This window comes from Scomber scombrus, chromosome 15 (genome assembly GCF_963691925.1).
Source record: "Scomber scombrus chromosome 15, fScoSco1.1, whole genome shotgun sequence".
Lineage (NCBI taxonomy): Eukaryota > Metazoa > Chordata > Actinopteri > Scombriformes > Scombridae > Scomber > Scomber scombrus.
Genome location: NC_084984.1, coordinates 25,004,326 through 25,030,086, shown reverse-complemented (window position 1 = coordinate 25,030,086; position 25,761 = coordinate 25,004,326). Strand labels below are relative to the sequence as shown.

The window sequence follows — 25,761 nt, the reverse complement described above, 5'->3', positions numbered from 1 at the left end:
CGTTGGTTGAATGCTGAGTAAAAAAAATACTAAGTAAACTTTGAGGTTTGATTATATTGTCACACACACTGATGCTAAGGCCAGAAATACTCAATGCTCAAGTACGCAAAAGCTGTTCAAACAAGAGGAAAGTGGAGGAATGAGAATGAGTGTTTAAGTAAATATGACAACCTCAGGGAAGTGTTTCTTTAATACTCAAAATCATGAAATAAATGTCCCATGAAGAAGAAAAGCCAATTACTCACAATAAACTCCATTATTTTTCCTCTTTCACCAGTTTCAGTTGTGTGCTTTTCGGGAGCTTCAGGCTTCTATCACCGATCGTTTGGTGGAATCAGAGAGGCTGGTGTTCCAGGAGGAGGCACTGAGCACACTCCGTAACCTGCTAACCCAAGACCTGCAGAGGTACCAGGAAGAGACACAGAGACTGATTTGTTTCACACAGAAAATAGTCAAACAATCCCACAGGTAGCTAACACAACATTCCGACAGGTTTAACTTTGGTTTATTCCATTTACTTCACTCATAAAACATGGCATAGTTGTTTTATTCCCATCTAAAGCTTCATCATGTATTGAGAGATTTCACTTTTTATTTGTCTTTCAGGGCAGACAAAGAGGAAATCTTCACTAACAGAGCGAGCGACCGCAGCATGCAGGGAAAGAACGAGACAGAACAAGAAAACAACATGGTACAGTTCAACTAAACATCTAAATCACCTCTCAGCATCCACAACTCCCTTCTGTTTTGTGTCTAACGTCACTCTTGAGAGTTTTCTTCCACCATCTCCTCCTTGGCACTGTAAAAAGTATGAAAAACAGGGCCTAACAGTATTTATTGTTTGTTTGTAGAAGCGATTTTGGGCCTTACAGCGGTCTGTAACCCAAACCAACAACACATGGTTTGGTTTTTGTGTCGAAACCACACAAAGGGATAAACTCAAACACTGTTGACGCTAAAATACCGCCGCTGTAACTAAAACGCTATGTTTACCTTTCATTTTTATAGAATTAGGGTTCGGCTAAAACTCGAAACACAAGAGCTCTTTTAATCCTTTTAAAAATTCGGTTCAGTTTAGAGTACGACGGTAGCTTTTTTCGCAAGAGGAGACATACTCGAATTTCAGCAGCTCCCACAAGAATTCCCTTCTCTTGACAAAATGACAGTCCGAGTTTGACAAATCAATTTGAGCAAAAATGAATTCAACCCGCATTCAGTGGGAACTTCACAAACTACAAACCAAACGGATAATTACCAAGGAGCTATGTTCCAGTTGAAAAATCAAACATGTTTCATGACCAATCAGAGGCTGAGGGAGAAGTTTGAAATCTCAGTCTCATGCTGTGGTTTACACTGAGGTTTACACTAGATCAGTGAGTTCATTTACAGTAGGCTGCTGTACAATGACTCCCTCCTTCACTGAGATATTCATCTGAGGTCATCCTTCATCAGATTGGACAGAAACATGACTCACTTTGCTTTCGTTGGAAATGAATCTAACAAAATTAGTATCTGCAATCATTTTAAGAAGCAGACAGGTTGATTCATGCTTTATTTTAAAACAGAAGTGTTCGAACATGACAAATACTGTAAATGCATCATCTAAACCGGTCATTCCCAACCTGTCTGGGTTATAACCTTTTAATACAAAGCAATCTCTGCTCAAATTGTCTCATGGTAATTATCTTTAAAATGCCTAAGAGGTAAAATCCATCCAACATTTGACAAGTTAGTAGGTGAACTTTAAAGGCAGGTTTGGGCAGAAATAAGAGCTTTCAACATTGACTGAATGTGACAAAGCAATATATTTCTGTTGAAGTGAAGTTCAGTATGCAGTAGACGTAAAATAACCAATAATGTTAAAATAAAACTTGAAAAGAAACCTCTCAGTGCAGTTGTGTCGAGGTGGAATATTGTCCCGTGTGTGTGTGTGTGTGTGTGTGTTTGTTTGTGTGTGTGTGTGCATTTGTGTTTGTGTGTGTCTGGCATCAGTCCAGCTGTTGTCAGTCTTTCTCAGACAGTCGGAGTAGAGACAGAGGAAACATCTGCCTGCTCATCTGGCTATGCCTGTCACACACACACACACACACACACACACACACACACACACACACACACACACACACACACACACACACACATGCACACATACACATTTAGCATCTTTCCCTTAAAAAAACACCCATAATAGACTGACACAGTTGTGACAGGAAACGATGAGGGAAGAAACCTGGTTTGGAGTCTTATTATAACGGGAAACCTGTCAAAGTGTCATCACAGTTTAACTCCAGACGCTTAAACATAAAAACAGCAGACAGGTCGGCTGCCAACACACTGCACAAAAATACAACATGAAATACAACAACATAGATGAGCCTCACGGTTTTCAGTTTGTACAGATTTTTTCTGAAAAATACACATTATGTAGTAGATTTAAAAGTGAAAGTGAACCATATTTATCTTGGAGCTTCTTCACCTTTGACAGCTGCTGTGGTTGAATTCATAGGAGTAGCGATGTGCACAGTGGATAAAAAAATATCAAAACATCTGTAGAAACGTATCAAATCACATTAACTCCTCTTCTGTCCATCTGTATGTATAGAACATCTTCTCCAAAATCTGACTAAACACAAGTCTTTTCAAAAATCTGATATTTTAAGGAGTGGGATCATTTTTACAGGCTAGTTGGAATTGTGCTGAGTATACAAAGATTATATAAGTAAAGCAAAGTAAACAAAGTTCATCTAGTCTTTAGCAGAATGCTTGCACACTCTAAAAGCTTTAATAAGATTAATTGTGTTAACACAGAAGGAGCCAGAAATCCTTCACACAGTCATTTGTATTTACTGTATTTAATAACACTGCTTCAGTAATGAGATCTACACCAGGTACGATGATGCCTGGTTATGGAAGGTTATTTTGTCATCATACCTAAAGGACAAAATAATTGTGTGTCTGTGCTTTCAAAATATTAATCACATGCACATTTTTGACGAGTTAATGTTAGGCTACTTGAACAATAATGACGAGAGACAGGACATAAGCAGACACTTTTTACATGTGTCTCTAAAGGGAAACACACACACACACACACACACACACACACACAACATATGATACATGTTTCAACCACTGTAGTAAAGATCTGGTCAGGTTGAGGCAGGATTAGTGAAAGATGATGGTTTGCGTTAACATAATGACTTGCTTAACATCAGGGGACTTTTGTCATTGTGGTTACTATAGTAACCACTTGGTTATGTTGAGGGAAGGATTGTGTTCATGGTTTAAGCAAACTAATGTTGACTGTCTATATTAATCTGGCGTTTGTTGCCCGATACATCATACAACTTCCTCCTTTGCTCCCAGCTGAGAGGAGTCATAACTCTTCCAGATGATCGAGGTCTTTGTCCCTTGAACGTAAACACATGTTGTATTTTTTACATGACTGATGCTGTCATTCTTCTTGGGAGGACTCAGCTACTATACCTTCACTGTTTCTGTATATATAAAGTATGCTGTGTGTCAGTTGGTGTAATGCTCCACTGTTGCAAGACACTTTTTACAGTCAAATAAGAACTTCACACAACCTCCTGCATTGCTTCTGAGCCGAAATGTACCTTGTTTTACAAGTTCTTCTCCTCAAGGGTACAGTATAGAAGCACTCCTCCCTTTATTTTACCATACTGTCAGCTTTTTGGGATTTGGCCTGTTTCTAGCACTTATTATGTGGATTTAAATGGAAATAGGTCAGCTAAGGGAAAAAGTGGAATTTACAGCTGACGGAATTTAGCTTGTGGTGCTTTTTAACCCTGATTAACCCCAAATCATTTGTTCATAAAGCAAGAGGCAAATTCCTCTTCCCGTTTTGCTCAGGAGAGCTCAGTGGAAGGGGAGCGTGAGGGGATTCCAACCCTCGACATCTTCAGCCTGCGATCTCACACTTCCTCCCGCTAATCTAGACCAGCCACTTTGCCCTAAAAGAGGCTCAGTGACCTTTTTATCAGATTATTTGGGGCTAATCTGACATAAAATGAGCCAGGATTTGTATAATCACGATAATTTTGATTAGACAGAAGTCTAATTGATTTAGATTTAATTAAGAGGTTTTGTAGATTCAGTGATCCATCCTGGATTTATGATTTGATGTTGGATCATATATTTAGTGAACACAGCCACAGAGGAAATCTCTAAAATGTGGCACAATCTGGTGAACATGATGTCAGTCTGTCCTGTGATTTATCTCATATATGTGACACCATCAAAATATGTATGTAAACATTTATTAATGTATTAATTAAGCTGAAACATCCATAATGATTTAAAAAGCCAGAGAAAGGTTAAGTCCTGAGCCACAGATTACAGAATTGCATTGTGAGTGAGAATTTAATGAGCAAATAAATTAAACCAGAGCTTCAAAATGAAATAAAATAAAATGAATATAATTCTTTACAAAGAAGCAAAAAAAAAAACTTTCTTCAACAAAAAAGAAAAGTTTTTAAAAATGTTTTGTGGCATTTTGAATTCTGTTCCACTCCAATTCCAAACTCCAAATACTGTATCTGTCGGCTGGAGCTGTATCACACATAAAGCTAAGCTGTAGACAGCCAGGGACCCAGGAAGTTTATACGGACATAATTTGACATAATCTCTTTGTTATGACTTGAGGTTTGGACTCTGTCTCTAAATTACAGTGTCGGTCTTGTGAAAGTTTGAGTGGAGAAGCTGATGGGGCTCAAGTAACTATCAATGTTCATTAAAACTGAGTCCAGAGACTGTAAAACAATCTGAGTATTTATCAAAAAAACATACAACTCTTTAAAACCATAAAAAACAAATGAATACTTAGTTTGATAGAATATAATCCTTTTTTATCCTTCAAACATTGGACACAGGTGTAGTTAGTCATCAGTCGAGAACATCTGGATTGTAAAACAAAGACAAAACCTCTGCAGCGATTCATGCTCATGGGGAAATGTTTTTGGAAAAATATGTTTTGTAAAGAGCAGCCAGGGATGGGAGGACAGATGATTTTTAGTTTGATAATATTCTGATTTAGTTGGACTGTAGAGTTTTAAAAGTGATTCATAAGTTTTAGTGTCAGACGCAGGACAGAGTTCTTAAGTGCATTTGCATTTCTCACTAGTTTAATATACAAGTTAATATCATATTATTTATCACATATATATTTACCAGAGCATAAGTAATACATATGTTGTTTGTTGTTTTTACACGTCCGTGATCTGTTATCTCAGGGTGATTCTTAACATTTTCTCTTGTGATTTAATTGACCATTTTTGACAAAAAACCTGATATATAATCACATAGTTTCATCAGGTTACAAGATCCATCTATTTCTGCTTAAACACAGTATTTCACAGCGTTTCACACTGCAGACCAAATAGAAGCATTTAACACTTTGTCTCTGTGCTTTGAGAGTAACTGCTACCTCTACAACAACATATGCAGGAACCCTCATTAAGCTGTTTTTTTTTAATTATCCATATTTAATATATCACTAATAGATTTTTCATATTTGATAGGCTTACTCAAATGAAATAAATCCAGGGATTGAATATTATCTGAGCTCTTTTTTTTAATTTTTTTATTCCCACATGAAATAAAGAGACATCCAGGATTTGTTTGACAGATTTCAGCCTGATTTGTAACAAATATTCCTGTTGAAGGGATGATTGTCGGCTAGGCAAAGTGTAAAAGCGGGCAGGCCTAAAGGCGAGGACAGAGCGCCGGTTGGTTGATGAATCTGTTATTTACAGCATTGTGGAGGGGGAGGGGTGGGGGGGGGCAACGACAACGACAACAACACAGGAACATATTGCCAAGCAGATTGCTTCGGGCCAAACGTACCTCGACGTTTTGCTCTCTGCGAGAGACGTACGTGTCTAACACAAGACTGCTGCCACTAATTGGTTATTTATTTTATTTTTCATAATGCTGTTGTTCACTCTCTCCCGCTCTTCTACGGTGACAGCTTTGCATTGGTGTGGCGTTTAGGTGCATCTGCTTGTTTACATCTGTGTGTCACTCCAGCAACCTGGACAACGCGGTTAATATTTCAGTGTTTGATGCGACGGCGATACATGTGTCTCACACTAATAACTCTGTGAGTGTGTGTTCAGATTGTGATGAGAGGTGTCTGAGCTGGAGGGAAGTGAGGAAAAGTGAAATGCCAAGTGAGGAGAAGTTGTGAGTGTGAAGTAGCGGCGAGGGTAAAAGTCATGTTTGTGAGAATGGTTTGAAATGTAGTTTGAATTGAAGACAGTGAGAAGTAGTCACACACACACACACACACACACACACACACACACACACACACACACACAAACTCAGACTACGTGTTATTAACATTTAATCATCTGCTCCCTGATGCATTCTGTAAAGTATCCTATGAAAAAAGTTTCGAAGAGAATCTAGAAAACAGTTACAAGTGAACCAGGGAAAACTAGAAAAATAAATTAGCAACCCGAAGACACCAGGGCAAAAAATAACCTGACGAAGAAACAACCACAAAAACCAACCAAAAAACAAACAACCTAGAAAGATACAAGAGAGGAGCTAAAAAAACAGCCAGAAGACATTGGAAACAATCACAAAAGCATGACAACAACCTGAAGAAGTTGAAAAAAAGCTTGAAGAAACTAGAAAACAATCTGAAGAAGCTACATAACTCTGCTAAAGTGCCTTAAGTAGAACTATAAATAGAAAAAGCTAAAACACAGGCTGAGGAAAATAGAAAACTACCCAAAGAAGCAAGAAACAACCCAGAGAAACTAAAGAACAGGAAAAAAAAACAGAAGACTTTGGCAGCAACCACAAAAGAAATAAAAGAAGCTTAAAAAATATTACCAGAGGAAGCTAGAAAATACACAGAAGGAGCGAAAAAAGCAGCCATGCTTAGTAGCTTTCTTCTGTCATTAGAAAGTACTGTATATAAAAATGTTGTTTCTGATGAGCATTTCAAAGCTGAAAATAATCCCTTTTCAAACGTGTATTTTTGGTGAGACTGTGAAATGTTTATTTTGCTAAAATTAAGACAAAGAAGATCATCATCCTCAAAGCTTTTCAGGTGGCCACAAACGACAAAATAATGAAATGTTTGAAGTTTTGTTGATCAAATTTATTGTTTCCGACTGGAAAAAAGTCATTATATTTCCTATTGTTTGGTGTGCAGATGGCCGTGAGCTAAATCTTTGTGTGATCTCTGAGTAAACCAGCCTGTCTATCAAAGAAATCTACGTAATCAAATACAAATACATCACCAAATATTTCCACTTTCTATACCAAATTAGATTTTTCTCACTATAATATCTAGAAGATGAAGTCAGAATGGTGCACAGTTAAAGGGGCGCCACTAGTTTTGCATATCAGCCCGTAAAAGCAGTTGTATAATGTCTTCTGTGACTGGAAGAGGCTTTACGAAAGTGACCCTGATGATGTCATAGTGATGTCATCAAGGTTGTGTCAGCTTGGAGACTGCAGAATTTAACAGAGAGGTTTTGTTATAAGCTGGAGGTGTGGGGTTTGGAAGAGTCTAACAAAAATATGCTATTGAATTGCACTATGGGAAATGTAGTATGTAGGGTTTGGAGCTTTAGTTAGCTTTAGTTCATTTTAAGTCACTCAACCTGATGAAAAGATATAAAAATGTAAGGATTAATTCCAAAAGACTTTTTTTCCCTCTCATTTAGTATTGCTGAAAATAATAATAATAAAAAATACTTGTCTTACATAAAAACATATTTATATCAGTCATAATTGGTTTTGAAATGATAATATTTCATACTCAGATTATGACTGCTGTTTGATAATAAATCAGAGCAGCTTTTCATCAGGTAAAAATAGAAAAACACATTCAAACAGCCCCGCTGCTGACCGCGTCTACTGAACTTTTATCCCTGAGAAAAACCCTGCAGCGCTTCTGTACCAAACATCAGCGAGGCATTCACTGTATTTCCCGGGATGCTTTGCTGTCTTCTATCTGGGTCAGATGGTGTACAGCTCTCCACCATATGTCTGTACTGTAGTGAGGCCACGGGGAATGGAGGACCAATGTGTGTACGTGTATGTGTGTGTGTGTGTTGAGGACTTTGGGGAATGTGGACGTGGTTTTCCTGAATGAAGCTCTTTCTGTGTGACTGTTTTTGGTTAATGTTTGTTTCCTCGTCTCCCAACTTGAACTCAATTTAAGTTCAGGTTCAAGTTGATGCCTATTTCTTATCTTGGTTTCTAAAAGAACTAGCCTCAAAAAATAAATTGTTTATTCATCAGAAAATAAGAACCAATATCTAAACTATATTTGAATATAAACTGATGTGAAAGAAATGTGATCTTCAGTGTATAAAAATAATTGTTGCTGTCTTACATAGGAAAAACAGTTTTCACATAGTCTGAACATTTCTGTCTCTATGGGTAAAATCTAATATCTTTACCCAAATTCTCAGATTCTAAAATCTCAATAACAATAATAAAAATTGATTAGAAATTATAATTATTTCAGAAAAATCTCATGTGACTTTATCTGCTTATTAAGTGATCTCCTCTCTTCCTTATCAAGTGAAACTCAAATGTACTGACAGAAACGCCACAACACGACACATTTCATCACCGACCACTGTGTCCCCGTCTCCTCCTTCTTTGGGAGACCAGAAGAGTTCGCTCAGCTTACAGGGCAAAAAATAATAACATTAAAAAATCATCAGCTCACAGCTAATCCCACCACAGCCTGTAAACATTTTAATACCGCTGTGATTAGCAGTGATCCTAAACCCCAGACGCTCCCCCACCTCCTCCCCCCCCCCCTCAGTTCTCCCAGGGCCCGGCTCCCCTCTCACCCCGGCCTCGGCTCGCCATCCCCGGGGGAGGCGGCCAGGCGAGTCCCTGGATTAAGGACAGTCGGTGCTTTGGACTCTTGAGCCCTGAAAGTTAAACCCCCTGGACGTACGCCACTTCATTTCTCTAAGTGGCATCGGCCTTCTTGTTGTGATTGTTAATTAAAGTTGGATTTATTCGAGTGGCCTTTTGGCAAAAAAAATGTATGAAAAATGTTAACATTTTTTTGTTTCTTCTTTTCTCTTCTTTTTGGTTTGTGAGTTCCGGTGGACTTTTGGATTTTTGGAGTCGGTCTCTCTACATTTTGATCTAATTATTTCTGTGTGAGAAAGTGGGGTGTTGTGTTGGGGAGGGAAGGGAAGGGGGGGGTGGGGTTGATTTTTCAGATGAGCGAGCAGATGTTGCAGTTTCTCAAGAGGGATTTATGTCAGGATATAACGCATACGCACACACAAACACACTGGGCTTCACGTCATTATGTATGCATTTTAAACAGTCAACATCCATAGAGACAGGGAGAAGAACACAAAGGTCCCAGAGCTAGAGACTTGGTTTTAAAGTGCTGCTTTCAGGGTCAGAAAATCATTTCTAACAAGTTTAACTTTAAATAAAAAGAATGATGTGTTTGGATCTAACAGCTCATTGGAGGTTTATGTATTGTTTGTGTAAACTAACTGTCATCAAATTATTCAGCATTGTCATAAAAGCAGCTTTGCTAATTGATTTGCAACATTGGTCTAACACACTGCTTAACAGTTTTTTTGGGAATCCGCCTCTTTCAGCAGGCATCTGAGTCCTCTTCCTACCATTCGCCACTTAATTCTCACCAAACCACCAACAAAGAGGAAGCAGAGCAGGGCAGGAGAGCCAGTGAGAAGAAACCACCCTCAGGCCTCTCCCGAAGTTCATATCTGCACCGAGCCAACAGCATCAAAAACTTGATTACCAGATTTTCGGGTCCGGATCACAACTCTTCTTTTGGCTTGTTACAAAGCACTTCTTCCGGAACAGGACAAGTCCCAAAGTTTGCTTCCAATTTGGTTCATCAGTCTTCAATGTCCAAATCTAGTCCGTCCATACCGGCACTCAGCAGACAAGACGAGAGTCTGGTTCCTAGCATTACAGTGACTCCTGCGTTCAGGGCAACCAACAACACTAGTCAGATAACAGCGAGAATCGACTGTCCAGCAGGAGGCAGCACTGAGAAGAATGATTCAGAAGCAAGAAGCAAAACACAAACCACAGACTCTTGTAGAGACTCTGTGGCCGACTCTGGCATGGGATCGGTAAGCAAAACAAAAACCGATTGACCGACCGTCCTTGCATGAGACCAAAAGCTCTCTGCATGAAGATGGCACAACTGCATGGCACTGCAGGTTTTTAAATGCATCTCTTTGCATGATTCAAGTGCCGTACCCAATCGATACAATGACTCGAAAGCATTAAACCACGACGAGATTCTAAAGCATGTTCTCAACAATCGTACTAATCAAAACGCCTTCAGACTCCCAGATCTAATTCTCACTCCTTCTCTTTGATTCTTTCCCTGAAAAGGATCTTCACATGTTGCCAAATTTGTCTTTGGTCCAAAATAATAATGACAAATCTTCACGCTATGATTGTGTTGATTCATACTGCTTGAAATGGGATTGGGACAGATAAAATTGTTTGCATTATTTCATTTTGTTTGCTTGAGTTTCTATTTGGAATCCAGCAGCTTATTGTGGCTTTGTTGTATGTTATCTGAAGTATGAGCAAAGTAACTTTCAAATGAAAACATCACATGCAAAGTAAAATGTAAATTTATGGAGGTACAGTTGATTCTTAAAAGTACCACAAAAGAAAGGTTGTTGTTTTGAAACTGACAAGTAAGTCTCAAATTGTGGCTCTGACGTCCAGAGTCAAGTCCAACAAGTACCAACAAACCTTTTTTGTCTTTTTGTCTGTCTGCACTACCAAACACACCTTTTCTTCCTGCTCATGCAATGTGATTGCCTGTTGTTGGATTGATTCAACTGCTGTCAGGAAAATAAAGAGTTAGACAGTGATAGTGATCATTACAAGTCAGAAGGCTACAGTCCAAGTGAAGTCATGAATCATCTGTGTTAAAGTTGTGACTTCTTGTATTTTACCATATGATTCATGATTCTGGTCTGAGTCATCATAAGTCACATGATTGGAGTCCAAAACTTTTATTCCCAAATGTGTTTTGATACTTTCCCTTTATAAGAGGTAGCAAAGAGTAGTAGAATAGTTCAGCAACTCTGCAGCTCTACAGAGTGTTTCAACGTCTTTTAGCTCATAGTTTTGGTTATGTAGCACTGTTTGTTTTACTGTTTGGTTCAGTCTCTGCTCTGTCATCAACTGAAACTGAGCTAAAAGGAGAGTGAATATTAAACAAACAAGAGTCCAATGAGATGATCACTTTTCTCTGCGTCTGCTGGATATGGAAATAACACAATACCCAAAATAACTGTACAAGCTGATAGTATTTCATTGATTTGTGTCTGTCAGCTTGTGGTGGAGCCATTCTTCCTGAGTGGCCATAAAAAGTGCTTTCTCAAGGTGGCCTTATTTAGCACCTTGATAAAGGCACTATAGCTTAAAATATGTATGCTAAGTAGAGTTGTGCAACCTGATTTTCATTAATTTTCTGTATTTCTTTTCCTGACAAAGGTCAATTCCTGTGTCAACTTCTTGCATCTCAAATAACTTTTCTCTTACTTTCCCCTATAATACACTTGTACCACATTCATCTTTTTGCTGTAAATAACTGAGAATGTCCAGGCTAATTCATCTCCATTTCCCAAACTTCATCCCCTCTCCTCCAGGAGTCTGAACTCGATTTAAACAAGCAGCTGGACAGCCCGTCAGAGGATGAGCCCATCACACCCCGATCCACAACAACCATGCAGAACCCAAAATATCAGCTGTTCCTCAACAACGAGCTGAAGACCAACGGGTTGAGTAGCAGGGATGCAGATGGTCCAGGAGGCGGAGGGTCAGTGGGAGAGAACGGCCCCAGGCTGGCCCGATGGGAGACCTCCCGGCCAAGGGACAACCACTACCGAGGGTCTCTAGAGTCCCTGGCCTCACGGGACTGGGACACTATGTCTGATCGGGTGGGTGAGGTAGATCATGGACTTTGTGTGAAAGTGTGTGTGTGTGTGATTCAGATCAGCCAGATTAGAGATAGTTTTTAATGATAATCACATGCTGTTTTACTGCTGGGCAACAACGACTCCAGAAACACTAAACCAGTTATTAAACAGTGCCATCTCCTGGAAAAAAAGTCTGTTATGAATCTGCAATGAAAAAATCTCCATCTATCCAATAAGTCTTATCATCTTCTGCCCGTGTAATTAAATTGAAGTTCCATTTTCCTTCATTCCAGAGTAGTGATCTGTTGTTCCAAATTGCTGATACTCCCTTCAAGAATTACACTTTTGGGACTTAAAAGTAAAAGTGGAGATCTTTTCCAGGGTACAAACATCCCTCACATCCTGATTATCTGACTGTTATCACAAGGTTTATCTCCATTTTCTCATCCTTTTCTAGCCTTTTATCTTATTCTTTCCACGACAACAGTTAGTGATGCGATGTTGATCTAAGAACCCCTTTATCCCTCATCTATTTGTGCTAATTCCCTTAATATGGCACCTTGCAACATGACTTTTTTAGCAATAAATGACAAAAATAGAAATGTATCCTTTATTCCTTATTTATACTGCAAGTAACTCGACTGACACACAATTCATCAATAATTTAACATAACATATTCATTGTTCCTTTTAAAGTGATCAATGTTTAATTTATCAACAAAAATGTGTCTTTTCCAGTTACTGAACAGCACCATCTCCTGGAGAGAACACAGATTTAAGGTTTCTTACTAGCCGTCGTGATGACCTATATTTTTGGATTCCTTTAACTGTTTTTAGATCCTAATCAGTCAAGTTAAATTATGATTGAGAAACTCAGAATGATGCACTGTCAAATGTCTTTTGTCTTGCATCTAACTATCTGTAATCTACTATTTTAAAGGCACCTTTCATGCATGCTTGCAATATGACATGATTCAGTAAATGACACAAATGCAATCATTTATTATCAACCATAAGTCACCACATGTAATTATTTGTAATTTAAAGCTAATAATGTAATCGTCCTGTTAAAGAAATAACATGTCTTATAAATATGTCTTTTAGTATAATTACATATCTACCATTAGTATAATACCATTTTTCCAGCTTTTGTAATAATCATGTTAAAGAAAGAGCATCTCTAACAAGGTTGTGGTGTATTCAGAGGTTTTGGATTAAATTATTGAATCTGAATTGTATCTGAATATCAATTTAGAAAAGTTAAAAAGTAAAAAAATATTTCAGTGTTAAAATATATTTCGTTAACAGGGTTCTGGTCAGCACTGTTGGGCAGCAGTTTACAACTCTGCCTTTGTTGCGGTCTCACTTCTCGTTATTTCTTTTTATACATCAGAATGAAAACCAAATAAATTCAGCACACCAACCATCTTGGCTACACTTGCACTTTTGAATTTGCCCTCAGTGTGCACCTTTCTTCCTGTTTTCCTTCTCTCTGTCTCCTTTCTTTATTGGTCGGATGTCTGACATCCGTGTTGTGTTGTTTGTTTACAGATGGGTTTTGTTGACAGCCCTCCTAGAGTGTTCAACAGTCCCTACTCCTCAGCCCTCTCCGTGGATTACAACCCCACGTACCGAATGCCTGACTTCAAGGTTTGTGATGTTTCGGGAAAAGAAAAATGTCTTTTTTCCTTTTGTTGCTAAGGTTTTTCCATGTATTGTTTGCATCGTCCATTCTCATATCTCCATTCAGCGTTGGCTTGATGTGCGGGTGTATTTGAGAAGTTGACATTTTAAGTCAAGGATGAGAAAAAGTTGTGAAATCCTACAGCTGTAGTTTGTTCCATGGTTTGTTGACTTAGCATCATGGGTGGCCTGAATTTCAAAGCTAACCAATCAGAACAGAGAGGGCTTATTGGGAGGCGGTCCTTAAGAAGACAGGAGCTAAAACAACCTGTTTCAGACAGAGGCTGAACTGAGGGGCTGCAGAAGAGCCTGTTAGAAGAGTCTTTTTTAACTGTAACATAAACATGATGAACTGATACTAAAAATGTAGTAAGGAACAGGACTGATGTTTTAATTAGAATGTAGAGTCATGATTATTGAGCCTTCCCTGTGCCCCCCACCTCCTCCTCTCCAGCCACAGGGCGGTCTGTCTCCTGCCACCTCAGAGATGAACCTGTACACCTTCAACAGTCGCAGCACCAGTCCTGTGCCCCCTGCCACCCTAATCTCCTCCCGCCCCAGATTCTCCACCTACGACACCCTAAGGAGGAGGGCTGAGATCAACACTGTCAACACTGTCAACACTGTACGTTTACTGCCACCAACACAGTTAATACACACACTCTTATAACCTCTTCCACACATTCTAATGTTATTTTTCATGTTTGTATATTTATATATAGGTGATACCTGCCACCACCCACTACAGCATGCGCTCTTCCACTCTGCCCAATAAGAAAGACTACATAGAGGAGTTGACCAAACAGCTGCATGCCTGCCAGAAGGTAGGGCTCATCATGTCATACGGATGCCTGACTGAACATAGTGAAGGTTTGAGAGAAGTGATGCTGGGATTGGTGCTGATAGATAAAGATTTAAAGACTTAATATTATCAAGACTATTTCAGCAGACTGAGCATAAGTCTTGAGTCGGTATACTGGCTCCAGACTTTGAACCTTGGTTACCCTAGAAGAGAATAACAATATATTTGATGGTGTACTGCATGTCCTCTCCAGCGTAACCAGTTCCTGGAAGCAGAGAGTGTGGAGATGGAGAAGGAGAGGAACCAGATCAGGTCAGACATGATACTTTTTTATGGTTTGCTCTTTCTTTCTTTCTTTCTTTCTTTCATTCTTTCTTTTTTCTCTTTCTTTTTTCATTCATTCAATCTTTTGCTTTCTTTCTTTCTCTTTCTCTTTCATTTTTCTTTCTCTTTTTTTTTCTTTCTTTTTTTCTTTTTACTTTTTCATCCTTTCTGTCTGTCTTTCTTTCTTTTTCCTTTTTTTCTTTCTTTTTTTTTCTTTTTCTTTTTTCATTCATTATTTATTTCGCTTTCTTTCTTTCTCTCTTTCATTTTTCTTTCTATCTGTCTCTTTTTCTTTCTTTCGTTCTCTTTTTCTTTCTTTTTTCTTTGTCTTTTTTTCTTTCTTTCTTTTTTCCTTCATTTTTTCTTTCTTTCCCTGTTGTCTTTGCTGTTCAATCCAATTTTTCTCTTTCTCATATATATTATATTATTATATATTATGTTCTTACTGTGGTTACAGAGTAAAGTGGAGTTTCCCTTTAAGTCTCATTACAGAGTAACTATTGTTTGAACTACCCTCTCTGACTGAAAGTTTGAAGCCTTTTTTTACACGTAACCACTCCCACAAGTGATGTCACAGTATACTGATCATACAGTCCAGTGCTACTTTTCTGGAGTGCACCAAAAATGGGATTTTCAGCTGGCATTACATTATTCTCCTCTTGTTCTTTGTCTTCACTCCTCTCTGTCGTCTCTGTTTAATCTTTAAGTTTGACACGTAACAGTCCGATAAATGTCTCTCTAAAGGTATGAGATGCGCGGCCTGCTGGTGAACAACGAGGACCTGCTGAGGACCAACGCTCAGCTGAACATCGAGATGAAGAAGATGACAGAGCAGATGGTAGAGATGGAGAAAGGGAACCAAGCCATGGGAGAGAAACTCAGAGAGATGGAGGTATGAAGAGATAGATGGATGGATAGATGGATGATACTGTAGTTGCGAGTGTGTTCGGATGATGACTCGTCTTGTTGCGTGCAGATTGAGGTGAAGGAGGCCCGGGACGTGATGGTGGAGGCCAACACTCAGGAGTACGCCTTCAACTTCCTCCAGCAGTCCCTCAAAAACAAGATCCAGGATGCTGAGGTACACAGTTACACAAATGCAACAATGATGAACAACTAGAAAGAATAAAAGCTGAAGACCTGTGTGTGAAAAGACGTGGTAAATACCGTCTCCACCTACGAAATACACACCTTTTTAAATCTGTGTGATAACGTGGCACAATTGTGAAACCCTGGACTGAAGGTCAGAATTCACAGCTGCAGCATCAAATGATTACAAAAATACCTCACTTCCTGTTCAGAGGTACAATTTTATACCAGCACACAGACATGAATATTCTGAAGGATGTAAAGTTAACCTAAATGCTTTTTTACAACCTGTTGGAGTCAAATACAGCAGTGGTTAAAAATGAAAATACATCTTGTAATATGTTATTGTGTGTGTTCAGGACAACCTGGAGAAGCAGACGCAGCACGCTAAGACTCTGGCTGAGAAGTTGTGGATTGCAGAGAGACAGCTGGAGGAGCTTGAGGTCGACAAAGACACCAGAAGCAAGAGGACGTCCGATCTCAACATCACCATCGACAGACTGGAGATCGAGGTACAGACACAGCTTCATCTGACCAAATAAAAACCAGAAAGTGTCAAAGTATAGTTCCAGTAATCAGTGAACAAAAACACCTTTTCCCCAGCAGTACATTAGATACCATCATGCTCCTGTAAAGGAAGCTTTCCCCCAAGCGACACATATTTAGAGCTGTGCTGGTAATCACAGGTGAATGTGTACAATTACTAATGTGTTTCTGTGTGTTTCCAGCTGAGCGAGGCTCTGCAGGTGTCCACACAGTCTGCAGCACAGATGAGCCTGCAGCAGAAGCTGCGTGAGGATGCCCAGCTGAGGGTGGAGGAGCTGGAGGAGTCTCTGCTGGAGAAGGACCAGGAGCTGAACAGACTACAGGATCTCGTGGACAGACTGCAGGGAGAGGTATTTCCACTTGATTATTTCCACTTGAGATGACATGACACTCAGAATTCCAATCAGCTTTAAGCACGTCACGCTAAAGTAGCCTGTTAACATGCATGTCACACGTTCTAGCATCTTGGATATTTGGTGTCACTTTGATGTAACGTCATTGGATAATAGTTGAGAACATCTTTAGTATGAACGCAACTTCAGGATCTGTGTGTTTTCCCATCTTTTCGTGCAGGTGTCTGGTAAGCTGATTGATAAGGAGCGGACACTGGAGGAGGAGATCCAGCTGAGAGAGAGGATACAGCTGCAGTGTAAACAGGCGGAGAGGACAGTGGACGACCTCCACATGGAGCTGCACAGCGCTAACCAGGCTAAAGAAGACCTGTCCAAACAACTCAAACAGGCTCAGGTATTGATCAGTAACCTCAAACATGGCTGCGTTCTAATTTCAGTTATTAGTTAATGAATTAACATAACTCGTTTCAAAGTGCTTTATGGGCCAAAATATATGGTAAAATATTAAAAACAGAGGAATGAAGCTTTTTTGGTGGTAAAGGTTTAACATTTTTACCACAAACTCCCACATTCAATCAATCAATCAATCTTTATTTATATAGCGCCAAATCACAACAAAAGTCATCTGTCTATAGTCCACTGTCTGATGAAGGAAAAAATGTCCTAAAAAATAGAAACAGTTCAGACAAATGATTAAAATTTGGTTTAGAGGCTTTCAAGTAAAAAATTGAATACTGAATCACATAAAATGCATTTCTAGAAAATTTTCAAATAAAATAAATGTATGTCTAAATGCTGCTCTGAATGCTTTTGTGCTAGATTTCTGAGGGAAATGTTACTCAACAGGAGAAAGTATTTATTGGGGACTATTTCCCACAGCGGATTAATACACATTTGGAGCTCTAGTGACTATTTGGTGGCATGATGTGTGTTCGTGGTAATGAAGGAACATGTCACCCAGTGCAACAGTGTGGCTGACTGATGTGTTTTCAATCACGTTGGAGCTCTTCAGCAGAGAGGAATAAGATATGTCAGGCTTTGGATAAACACATAATACTTTTTTGTTCATTTTGTGGGATTTGTTGACTGTATATAAATTTCAGCTATAAGCAGCATCAACATAAAAATGATTAACCTGTGCAGGATTGCAGACTGCTAACCAAAAAAGGATATCTGTAATTAAAGAATAATTTGATTCACTTTTTTTGGATGAATTAAAAAAAAAAAAAATAGCAACTAGTTTTTCAACTTTCTATTTCCAGCCTCAGAGTAGAGAGGATTCACATTGTGTTTTACATACATGACCTAATGATTCAAACAGGGAGATGTCCACTTGAATTAATCAGTCATGCAAACCATCAGAGTTTGGGGTTAATGGGGTATTAATTATGCAAATCCTGTTTAGCAATCAGCGTGCTAATTCCATAATCCCAAATATTCATCATGTAGCTATTTCTAAAGATACTTAATCTGTCCCATTTCTAAATAGGCTGAGCACGTTCTGCTGATGAGACGACAAACAGTTGTCACCGTGAGAGAGTGACCTCAGATCAGAAGCTGTGTCAAATAAAAGTTGTTTGAATGGTGACTTATTATTTTGTAACTGTGTCTCTCTCAGGAGAAGTTGATCGACCTGGAGACTGATCTGGAGGAGCTGCAGGACAGCGAGCAGAGATGGGCCGCCAAGCACAAGAGAGCTATCGAACAGGTAAACACACCAGGAACACGCCATGAGCTCACTGAAAATATTCCTAATTCAGTTTGACTGATGTGATTATGTTGGTTATTTACACATTTTCATGTTTATTGTCAGACGGAGCAACTGCAGCTGAAACTGATTCAGCAGAAAGATCTGAACGAGCAGCTGGAATGTGACAAGGGTTCACTGGAGAGACAGGTACTGTGTGTGTGTGTGTGTGTGTGTGTGTGTGTGTGTGTGTGTGTGTGTGTGTGTGTGTGTGTGTGTGTGTGTGTGTGTGTGTGTGTGTGTGTGTGTGTGTGTGTGTGTGTGTGTGTGTGTGTGTGTGTGTGTGTGTGTGTGTGTGTGTGTGTGTGTGTGTGTGTACTAGGTATTCCTAATGTTGTGGGGACTTAAATCTGTTCACACAGTTATGTTATGGGGACTCGCCTGTCTTATGGGGACAAAAAGCAAGTCCCCTTAAGGTAAATGATTTATTTTAGGGTGAAGACTTGATTTAAAGTTAATATAAGTTTAGGGTTATGTTAAGTTTAGGATAAGGGTTAAGATTAGGCATGTAGTGGTTATGGTTACGGTTAGGATAGGTGTCCAGTAAATGAATGTAAGTCAATGTAATGTCCCCTGAAGTGATGGAAACATGGTGTGTGTGTGTGACCTCTTCTTTTCATCTACATTAATCCCAATTAGATTTTTTGATTTCAATGACATCCCTTTCCCCCCCCTCTCAACACCTCTCTCCATCTCTCTTATCAAATTCCTCAGACTTATACTGAATATTTAAAAGTTAAAAAATAAGATAAGCATCTCAATAATTATCAATCAATCAAACTTTATTTATATAGCACCTTTCATACAGGCTAGTGTGGTTCAAAATACTTTACAATGAGTTGATTGACAAGCTGATAATAAGACAGAACAAGTGACAACATAAAGAAAAGGATTTAAAAAAAGAACAAAATGAAAAGACAAATTGAGATTAATGCACGCAAGACAAAATAAGAATAAAAATGCTCAGAAGATTGGAATAAAATAAGTAAAGAAATATAATAATTAAATAAGTACAATAAGTGAGTAAAAACAAGGTTTGAATAGATTAAAAAGAAAAAGTAAAAAAGCTGGCCTCAAACTAGGTTAAAAAAAGAGATTAAGAAACAAAAGAAACCAACAAATAAAATAAGATAAGAGGATAAAACTATAGAGAGATAAGGATAAAATAATGTAAAAGAGTAGAACAAATTAAATGATACAATAAATACATTTAAAAATACAATGAAATAGAACAAAAAGATAATTAACAACCACAGAACAAAAGAAAAGAGGATACGGTGCTTTTAATAGTGTTGTGGAATTTTCTGTAAAACAAATGAAGTAACAACTAGATAACTGTCTATCTGGTTTATTCACCAAGGTAGTCACATCTATCAATAACACGGAAGCTTTCTGACAGAATGTGCACTGCATGCTAGGTGGAGACGGTTTATATACACCTCACAGTACACAATGATGTTAACACCTGTAGTTCATACATCACTATGTGTGCGTGACAGGTTGACCTCACTTGAAACCTAGCTAAGTTAAGAGTAAACAAAAACGCTCATGGGGGTGCATGAAGGGCTGGGTAAACATCATAAACCATTTGCCTGTGTCCCCAACACAACTTTATAACCCTAAACCGGTAGTGTAAAGAATGCGTGTATTTTTCCTAAAACAAATAGCTTGTCTCTAATAAAAATATCTGTGTGTGTGTGTGTGTGTGTGCAGCTCCGTGAGCAGCGTATGGAGGTGGAGGAGCTTCAGAGCTCCAAAGTTCAAGAGGATGCCATCTCCAAGGCAGAGGGCAAAGTCAAAGAACTGGAGAACACTCTGAGGACTGAGGAGAGGTCAGTCACGTGACTTTTTTATTTTTATTTTTTATTTTTAACAAACCTCTGTTCTACCTGCCAGTCAAGTATAAGTTACATTTTAATTGTCCATTTTCATAGGCTGATCAGTAGATGATAGATTCAATAAGCAGACTATTGAAACATGCTTGAGTTGTGTAGTCCACCACATCTGCCAACCTATCCATCAACCAATCACACACCACATACAATTTAACTTTGACCATAATTAACAAACTTGATGTTAAGCATGATGGATTACAGAACTCAATAATGTTCCAAAAGCCTGCTGACTGATTAGAATTCATGAAGAACAGCTGCTTGGAAAGGTAGAACAACTCCAGCAGCATGATTGGCAGAATAGTTCAGATTTGACTACATTCCTGTAAAGTGAGCTGTTGGTTAATATGTGTGTGTTGTGTGCAGGAACAAAGCAGTTCTGACAAACACCATCAGTAAACTGGAGAGGAAGATCAAGGAGATGAGCGATCAGATGGAGGAGGAGCACAGGATAGCTACTGAACAGAAAGACCTGGTAATACAAACACACACATACACACTCTCACCACATGGGGGCAGTACAGCATCACAAAACAGCCAAATGGTGTGTCTTCAGTCAGAATAGCCTCACTGAAATCAAAGATGTCTTTTTCCAAAGCGTGCTGGATTTGAGATGAGGCTCTAAGGAGTTCATGTATCAATAATTTAATAATTGTACATATTTATAGACTATTCTAATCAACTCTTCTGGACACAGATAACTTAATGCTATTTCTAGAGAGACATATTTGTATGATGCAGTGAAATGTTGCACACAGAGATATTTATTTACTGTATGTATAATGACATAATGACTCATGCACACAACAGGGAATATAGAGTGTTAATTAGTCAGCTTCAGCACATCAAATTAAATGAAGAGAGCTGTTTTTATGCCTCTGTTGTTACGCTCAATGTGTCTGTCCAAACTAACCGGAGCTCTGTGATTGGTCCTCCAGATGACCCAGAGGATGCGCTCCCTGAAGCGTCAGCTGAACGAGGCGGAGGAGGAGGTGAGCAGGAAGGAGGCGCAGTACCGCCACACCCAGAGAGAGCTGGCCGAGGAGAGAGAGAACAGCGGGCGTCTGCAGAGGCAGCTGCTCGACCAACACCTGCAGTCAAAGTACATATACATATTTGGGTTTATTTGTGTATTCTTTTTTAACAGGGGCAATGCACAGTAATTAACATCAGTGTAAAGGTGCCAGTGTAGCATAGAAGGTAATTATCAACTGTTGTCCACTGGCTAAATGTCTGGTTCCACACATGTACAGGTGTTGAACAGGTGGTGTACAGCTCCATCTTTATAGTTCAATACACAACATACCAGACAGGCAGAACCGTGTCAATTCTCAGATGGTCTTTAATATACTGAGTACTGTTTCTATACGGCAAAATAAGGTCATAGATGTATCATATTTATACTCATCTCCCTCTCTCATATTCACATACCTTCAGATAACATCTGTCTGTGTCTCTCTTCACCAGGCGTAAGGAGACTCTGTCAATCCGTCAGACTCTGGATAACCTGAGGTTTGACCTCAGCGTCGACGACGAAGATGAAGATCAGCCGCCGAGGGAGCAAACAAGCCCCTCGTCCACAGCGTAAACCGTCACACTCCACCGTCCCTCACTATAAAACAAGTGTGTGTGCCAGCGTGTACAGTTTTTAAAAAGCATAAAACAGGCTACATCTTTACACTGACAGTGCAGAGAGGATGTGCTCACATGTAACTTTTTTTTTTAACACATCACCACTATTTTATATCATGTTAATACACAAGAAAGGTCTGCAAGTTGCATAAGAGAGACATTTTTCTTTCAGTAAAAGTTTACTTGCACACTGGCGTTATTCGTGATTTCAGAGCTTCAAAGATTGATCTTTAAAAACCCTGAGTCAGAGATATTCTGCTCTCTGACTCATGCTGAACTATATTCACTCATCGGCATTAAACACAGAATTAATGGCAGATGCTCATTTCAGCTACAGTGTTGTTAGCTTTTTGGCCTCTTTCTGAGAAGAAAAAAAGAAGCAACATGTGATGTCCACCAGGATCTTTTCATTCAACACTACTGGCTCACTTTATTTATGGATCCAGTCATTTCCTAATAATTCTCCAGAAGGTTTCCTGGAAAGAACTCTGGTACTGATGATAGAAGAAACAAAGACAGCATTTTTAATTTACTCGTAATAACTGCTCCTTTTATATTTATTCTCCATGCATGTTAAATTGTATCCTTGCCCGTAGAAAAACATGATATTTTATGCATGTTCATGTGACCTACTGATCTTTCATGCTCATGCTAGCAATTCATTGGAACTAATTCACTGATTCACTGAAATTGAGCTGTGTGTCTACAGTATTTTTCATATAATTTGTACCAAATTGTATTCTTCTTTCCTGGAAACGTTGTGGGAAATTAAGACCTTATTTATGTATCGCCCTCTTCTGGTAGGATCAAGAAGTACAACAGTAGCCAGTTTCCATTTACATATAAATGGAGAGAAGCTCTTGGTGGACTCAGCTTCACTGTCAATGTGAAAGACTTGTCAAGCAATAAAGTTAGACATTATTCTATCACTGAATATGCACTAGAATCATGATCTACTTGTTTACCAAAGAGCATGAAATGAATGTACAGGAGCCTGGTGCAAAGAGATGCTGACACACATAAAGGGAAAACCTACTGGGGACAATAAGGTGATGATAAGTATTTGATTAAGGTACTGTGTAGTTAGTCATCTGTCTTTGTAGAGACAGCTAGAGTTTGTTAGAATTTAGTTGGAGCTTTAAAGAGCCAGAAGTAGATTTTGTAGGGTGAGTTTTATAGGTCATCCAATTGCACAAAAGCTTTACGGCCTTGGGTCTGAACAGTCACCAGCAGACTTCAGTTTGGAGCGTGACACATTTAAATCAAGGTATCACTGGTTGATTGTAAATTCCATTGTCATCGCAGATTTAGCAGCATTTTTATTATTATTTTTTTAATGGCGCTTTGCTGACAGGTCTTTGATAAGGAGGGAATAGCTGTTTGGTATAACATGTATATGTGAGCTGGCCACATCCATCTGCAGTATTTGAACATTTTCCATACCAGTACACATATGACACTCAACAAGGTGAAACTGTGGAGAAGGGATCTCACCATTGGATGTGATTGTTGCTTTTTTAAAATTCCCAACTAAGCAACATTTAGGATATTATTTATATTGAATACTTCTTTGTGTTTGTCTTTTTTGTTTTTTCATTTGAAGATTTTTGAATTTTCTGTATTTGCAATTGCGTGCAGGGCAAAAATAATTTCAGAGAATGGAATATATGATTTTAGAGCTGTTTTTTAGGGTTTTTTGCTGCTGTATTGACTCACTACGCCTCTGATGGTTTTGTTCATTTGATAACATTTTGGGATTTGATTTTTTAGTAACAAAGAAAACAACCCCCCTCCCGAAAAAAAAAAATTAAAAAAAGGAAATCTCATTTTACACTTTGTTTGAAATGCATCTTGTGTGTCTTTGACTGTGGTTGCCTTAAACAACTCAGGATGGAAAGCAATATGTTTACTAAAAATACAGTTTGCAAATGTTTAAAGTGCAACAAATGAGACATTTTCTGTCTCATGAGTAATCTGTAAATACTGTCTGGATACAAGATGTATGTCAGTAAATTAGTAAAGTGTGGAAGAAGAAGGTTCTCTGTACCATCTGCTCAATGTTTTCTAGTTTAGAGGAAATATTTGACACACAGGGTCGGGTAATGAAATTCAAATCAGCAGAAGCCTAATTGCTGGTTTCATTAAGGCTCTTTGATGGTTTAATCTTAAGAAAACTGACTTCCTCCTTCTGACTGTGTTGAAAGTAAACTGAAACAATATTCTGCATGTTCTCTGCTTGGGGGACATTTGTTGTAAACACATGAAGCTAATATTTAGATGCAGTTTGGATTCTCTGTCATGTTTACATTTGATGGTGTATTTTGCTTTTTGAAAACAGTTTTCTCTCTGAAAGTTTCAGATCATTCTTAGCTGTTGGGTATAAAATAGCTACACTATCATTTGTGTATTTTGGTTTATCTTTTGTCATAACAAAAGAAAGTGACACTGTCTGCAAATACTTATGTAAAAAGAATGAAAATACACAACTTATTTTTTATACTCACACTTCACATTCTGCTGGTTCTAATGTTCTGTTCGGGTATTTATTTTTGTTTGTCTCTCATTTGGCGAGAAGTTTCTTAAATAAATCCTTCTTCCACTGTGAACTCTTGAGTATTGTTTGTGTGTTTCTTGTCTTTTCCGAATGTAGATGTAAAACCATCACATGGTTACTTTAAGAGCTAATATTTTTCTACCATAAGTAAAATGCATATACATGTAACCCCAGCCCCAGGTAGCTAATGAGTATTATTTGACAATTGTTGGGGTGTTGTAGTACACTGGAACGGGGCCTGAGTTCGTCTGGTTTTGGCGCAGTATGCTTGTAAAGAACTAAATATGAATATGAAATAATTTGGCGGTGCCTCCAATAATATGTAAGAAGTAACACAAATTTAGGTACTTCCCTTTAAAGTAAACAACTAACCTGTATTTTAAATGACCACAAAGTATAAACCTTATAATTAAAACAGATGTAGTTTCAACAATAACAATTATTTATTACACAATTAACTAATTCACTGTTGATCTTTAGATGTGTATTGGTACAAATGTTCAAAAACAATATGCTGATCTCACAGTTGTGACCCTCAATCAATCAGTTATAACCCACAAGAAGGTGAAAATGACCATAAGCTAAAGTGTCCACAGCCCACACTCACACACACATTCACACCGGGTTTATAGAATAAATGCAAATTAAGTTAACACGTTGCAGGCCCGGTGTGTCAGATTAACTGGTGGCTGAATTAACTGGTGATAGGTGACTGTGTCGATGCCTGGTCAAAATACTGTTAACATCACTAGCATTAAATCAGTTAAAAATGTTCCTGTTGTCAATCTCATATTCCGTCATGAATCTAATATGAAGTCGACCTAAGAATTGCTTCTACTGTCCCTCAGCCTATAAATGAAACGTACACTGAGGTATGTATGTGTTCAGCACGAACGTGGTGTGGAGTTAGCTGTTAGCCGTGTTAAATTGTGATAGCGTAACGCCCAGATTAACTTGTGACACAACATCTGTAATGTTATTTACCATCAAACGTGTTATATGAAAGGCTATAGACATTTATCTCTCATCACAGTGATATTTTCAAGCAATTCAGCACACCTGTTAATCAAAAGACGTGACTGTTAATTTGATGTTTACAAACAGCCACAGAAATTGAATAAATTGTACGTGCAGGTCTGGAAAGCTAAAATCACTACAGGGGTACAACAGCCCATATACATTTGGTTAACA

At 38.5% G+C, this 25,761-nt stretch overlaps 1 protein-coding gene across 1 annotated transcript; it reads left to right on the top strand.

The window, feature by feature from the left end:
• The first annotated feature begins 71 nt into the window (after positions 1-71).
• On the top strand, positions 72-22,190 carry LOC133995648 (cingulin-like protein 1). Its single transcript, XM_062435125.1, has 20 exons — positions 72-101; positions 278-405; positions 607-691; positions 9,630-10,133; positions 11,679-11,969; positions 13,500-13,598; positions 14,086-14,256; positions 14,354-14,455; positions 14,687-14,745; positions 15,502-15,649; positions 15,734-15,838; positions 16,206-16,358; positions 16,575-16,742; positions 16,966-17,139; positions 18,364-18,453; positions 18,559-18,642; positions 20,206-20,324; positions 20,751-20,859; positions 21,323-21,486; positions 21,852-22,190. Exons 1-20 carry the CDS (start codon positions 72-74, stop codon positions 21,970-21,972), a joined length of 2,904 nt encoding a protein of 967 aa, XP_062291109.1. The 3' UTR covers positions 21,973-22,190.
• Positions 22,191-25,761: the final 3,571 nt, after the last annotated feature.

Coding starts and splice junctions, on each gene's coding strand:
- LOC133995648 (XM_062435125.1), top strand. CDS start 72: ATGCTAAGGCCAGAAATACTCAATGCTCAA. Junction 10,134..11,678: donor CCGACTCTGGCATGGGATCG/GTAAGCAAAACA, acceptor CCTCTCCTCCAG/GAGTCTGAACTCGATTTAAA. Junction 13,599..14,085: donor ACCGAATGCCTGACTTCAAG/GTTTGTGATGTT, acceptor CCTCCTCTCCAG/CCACAGGGCGGTCTGTCTCC.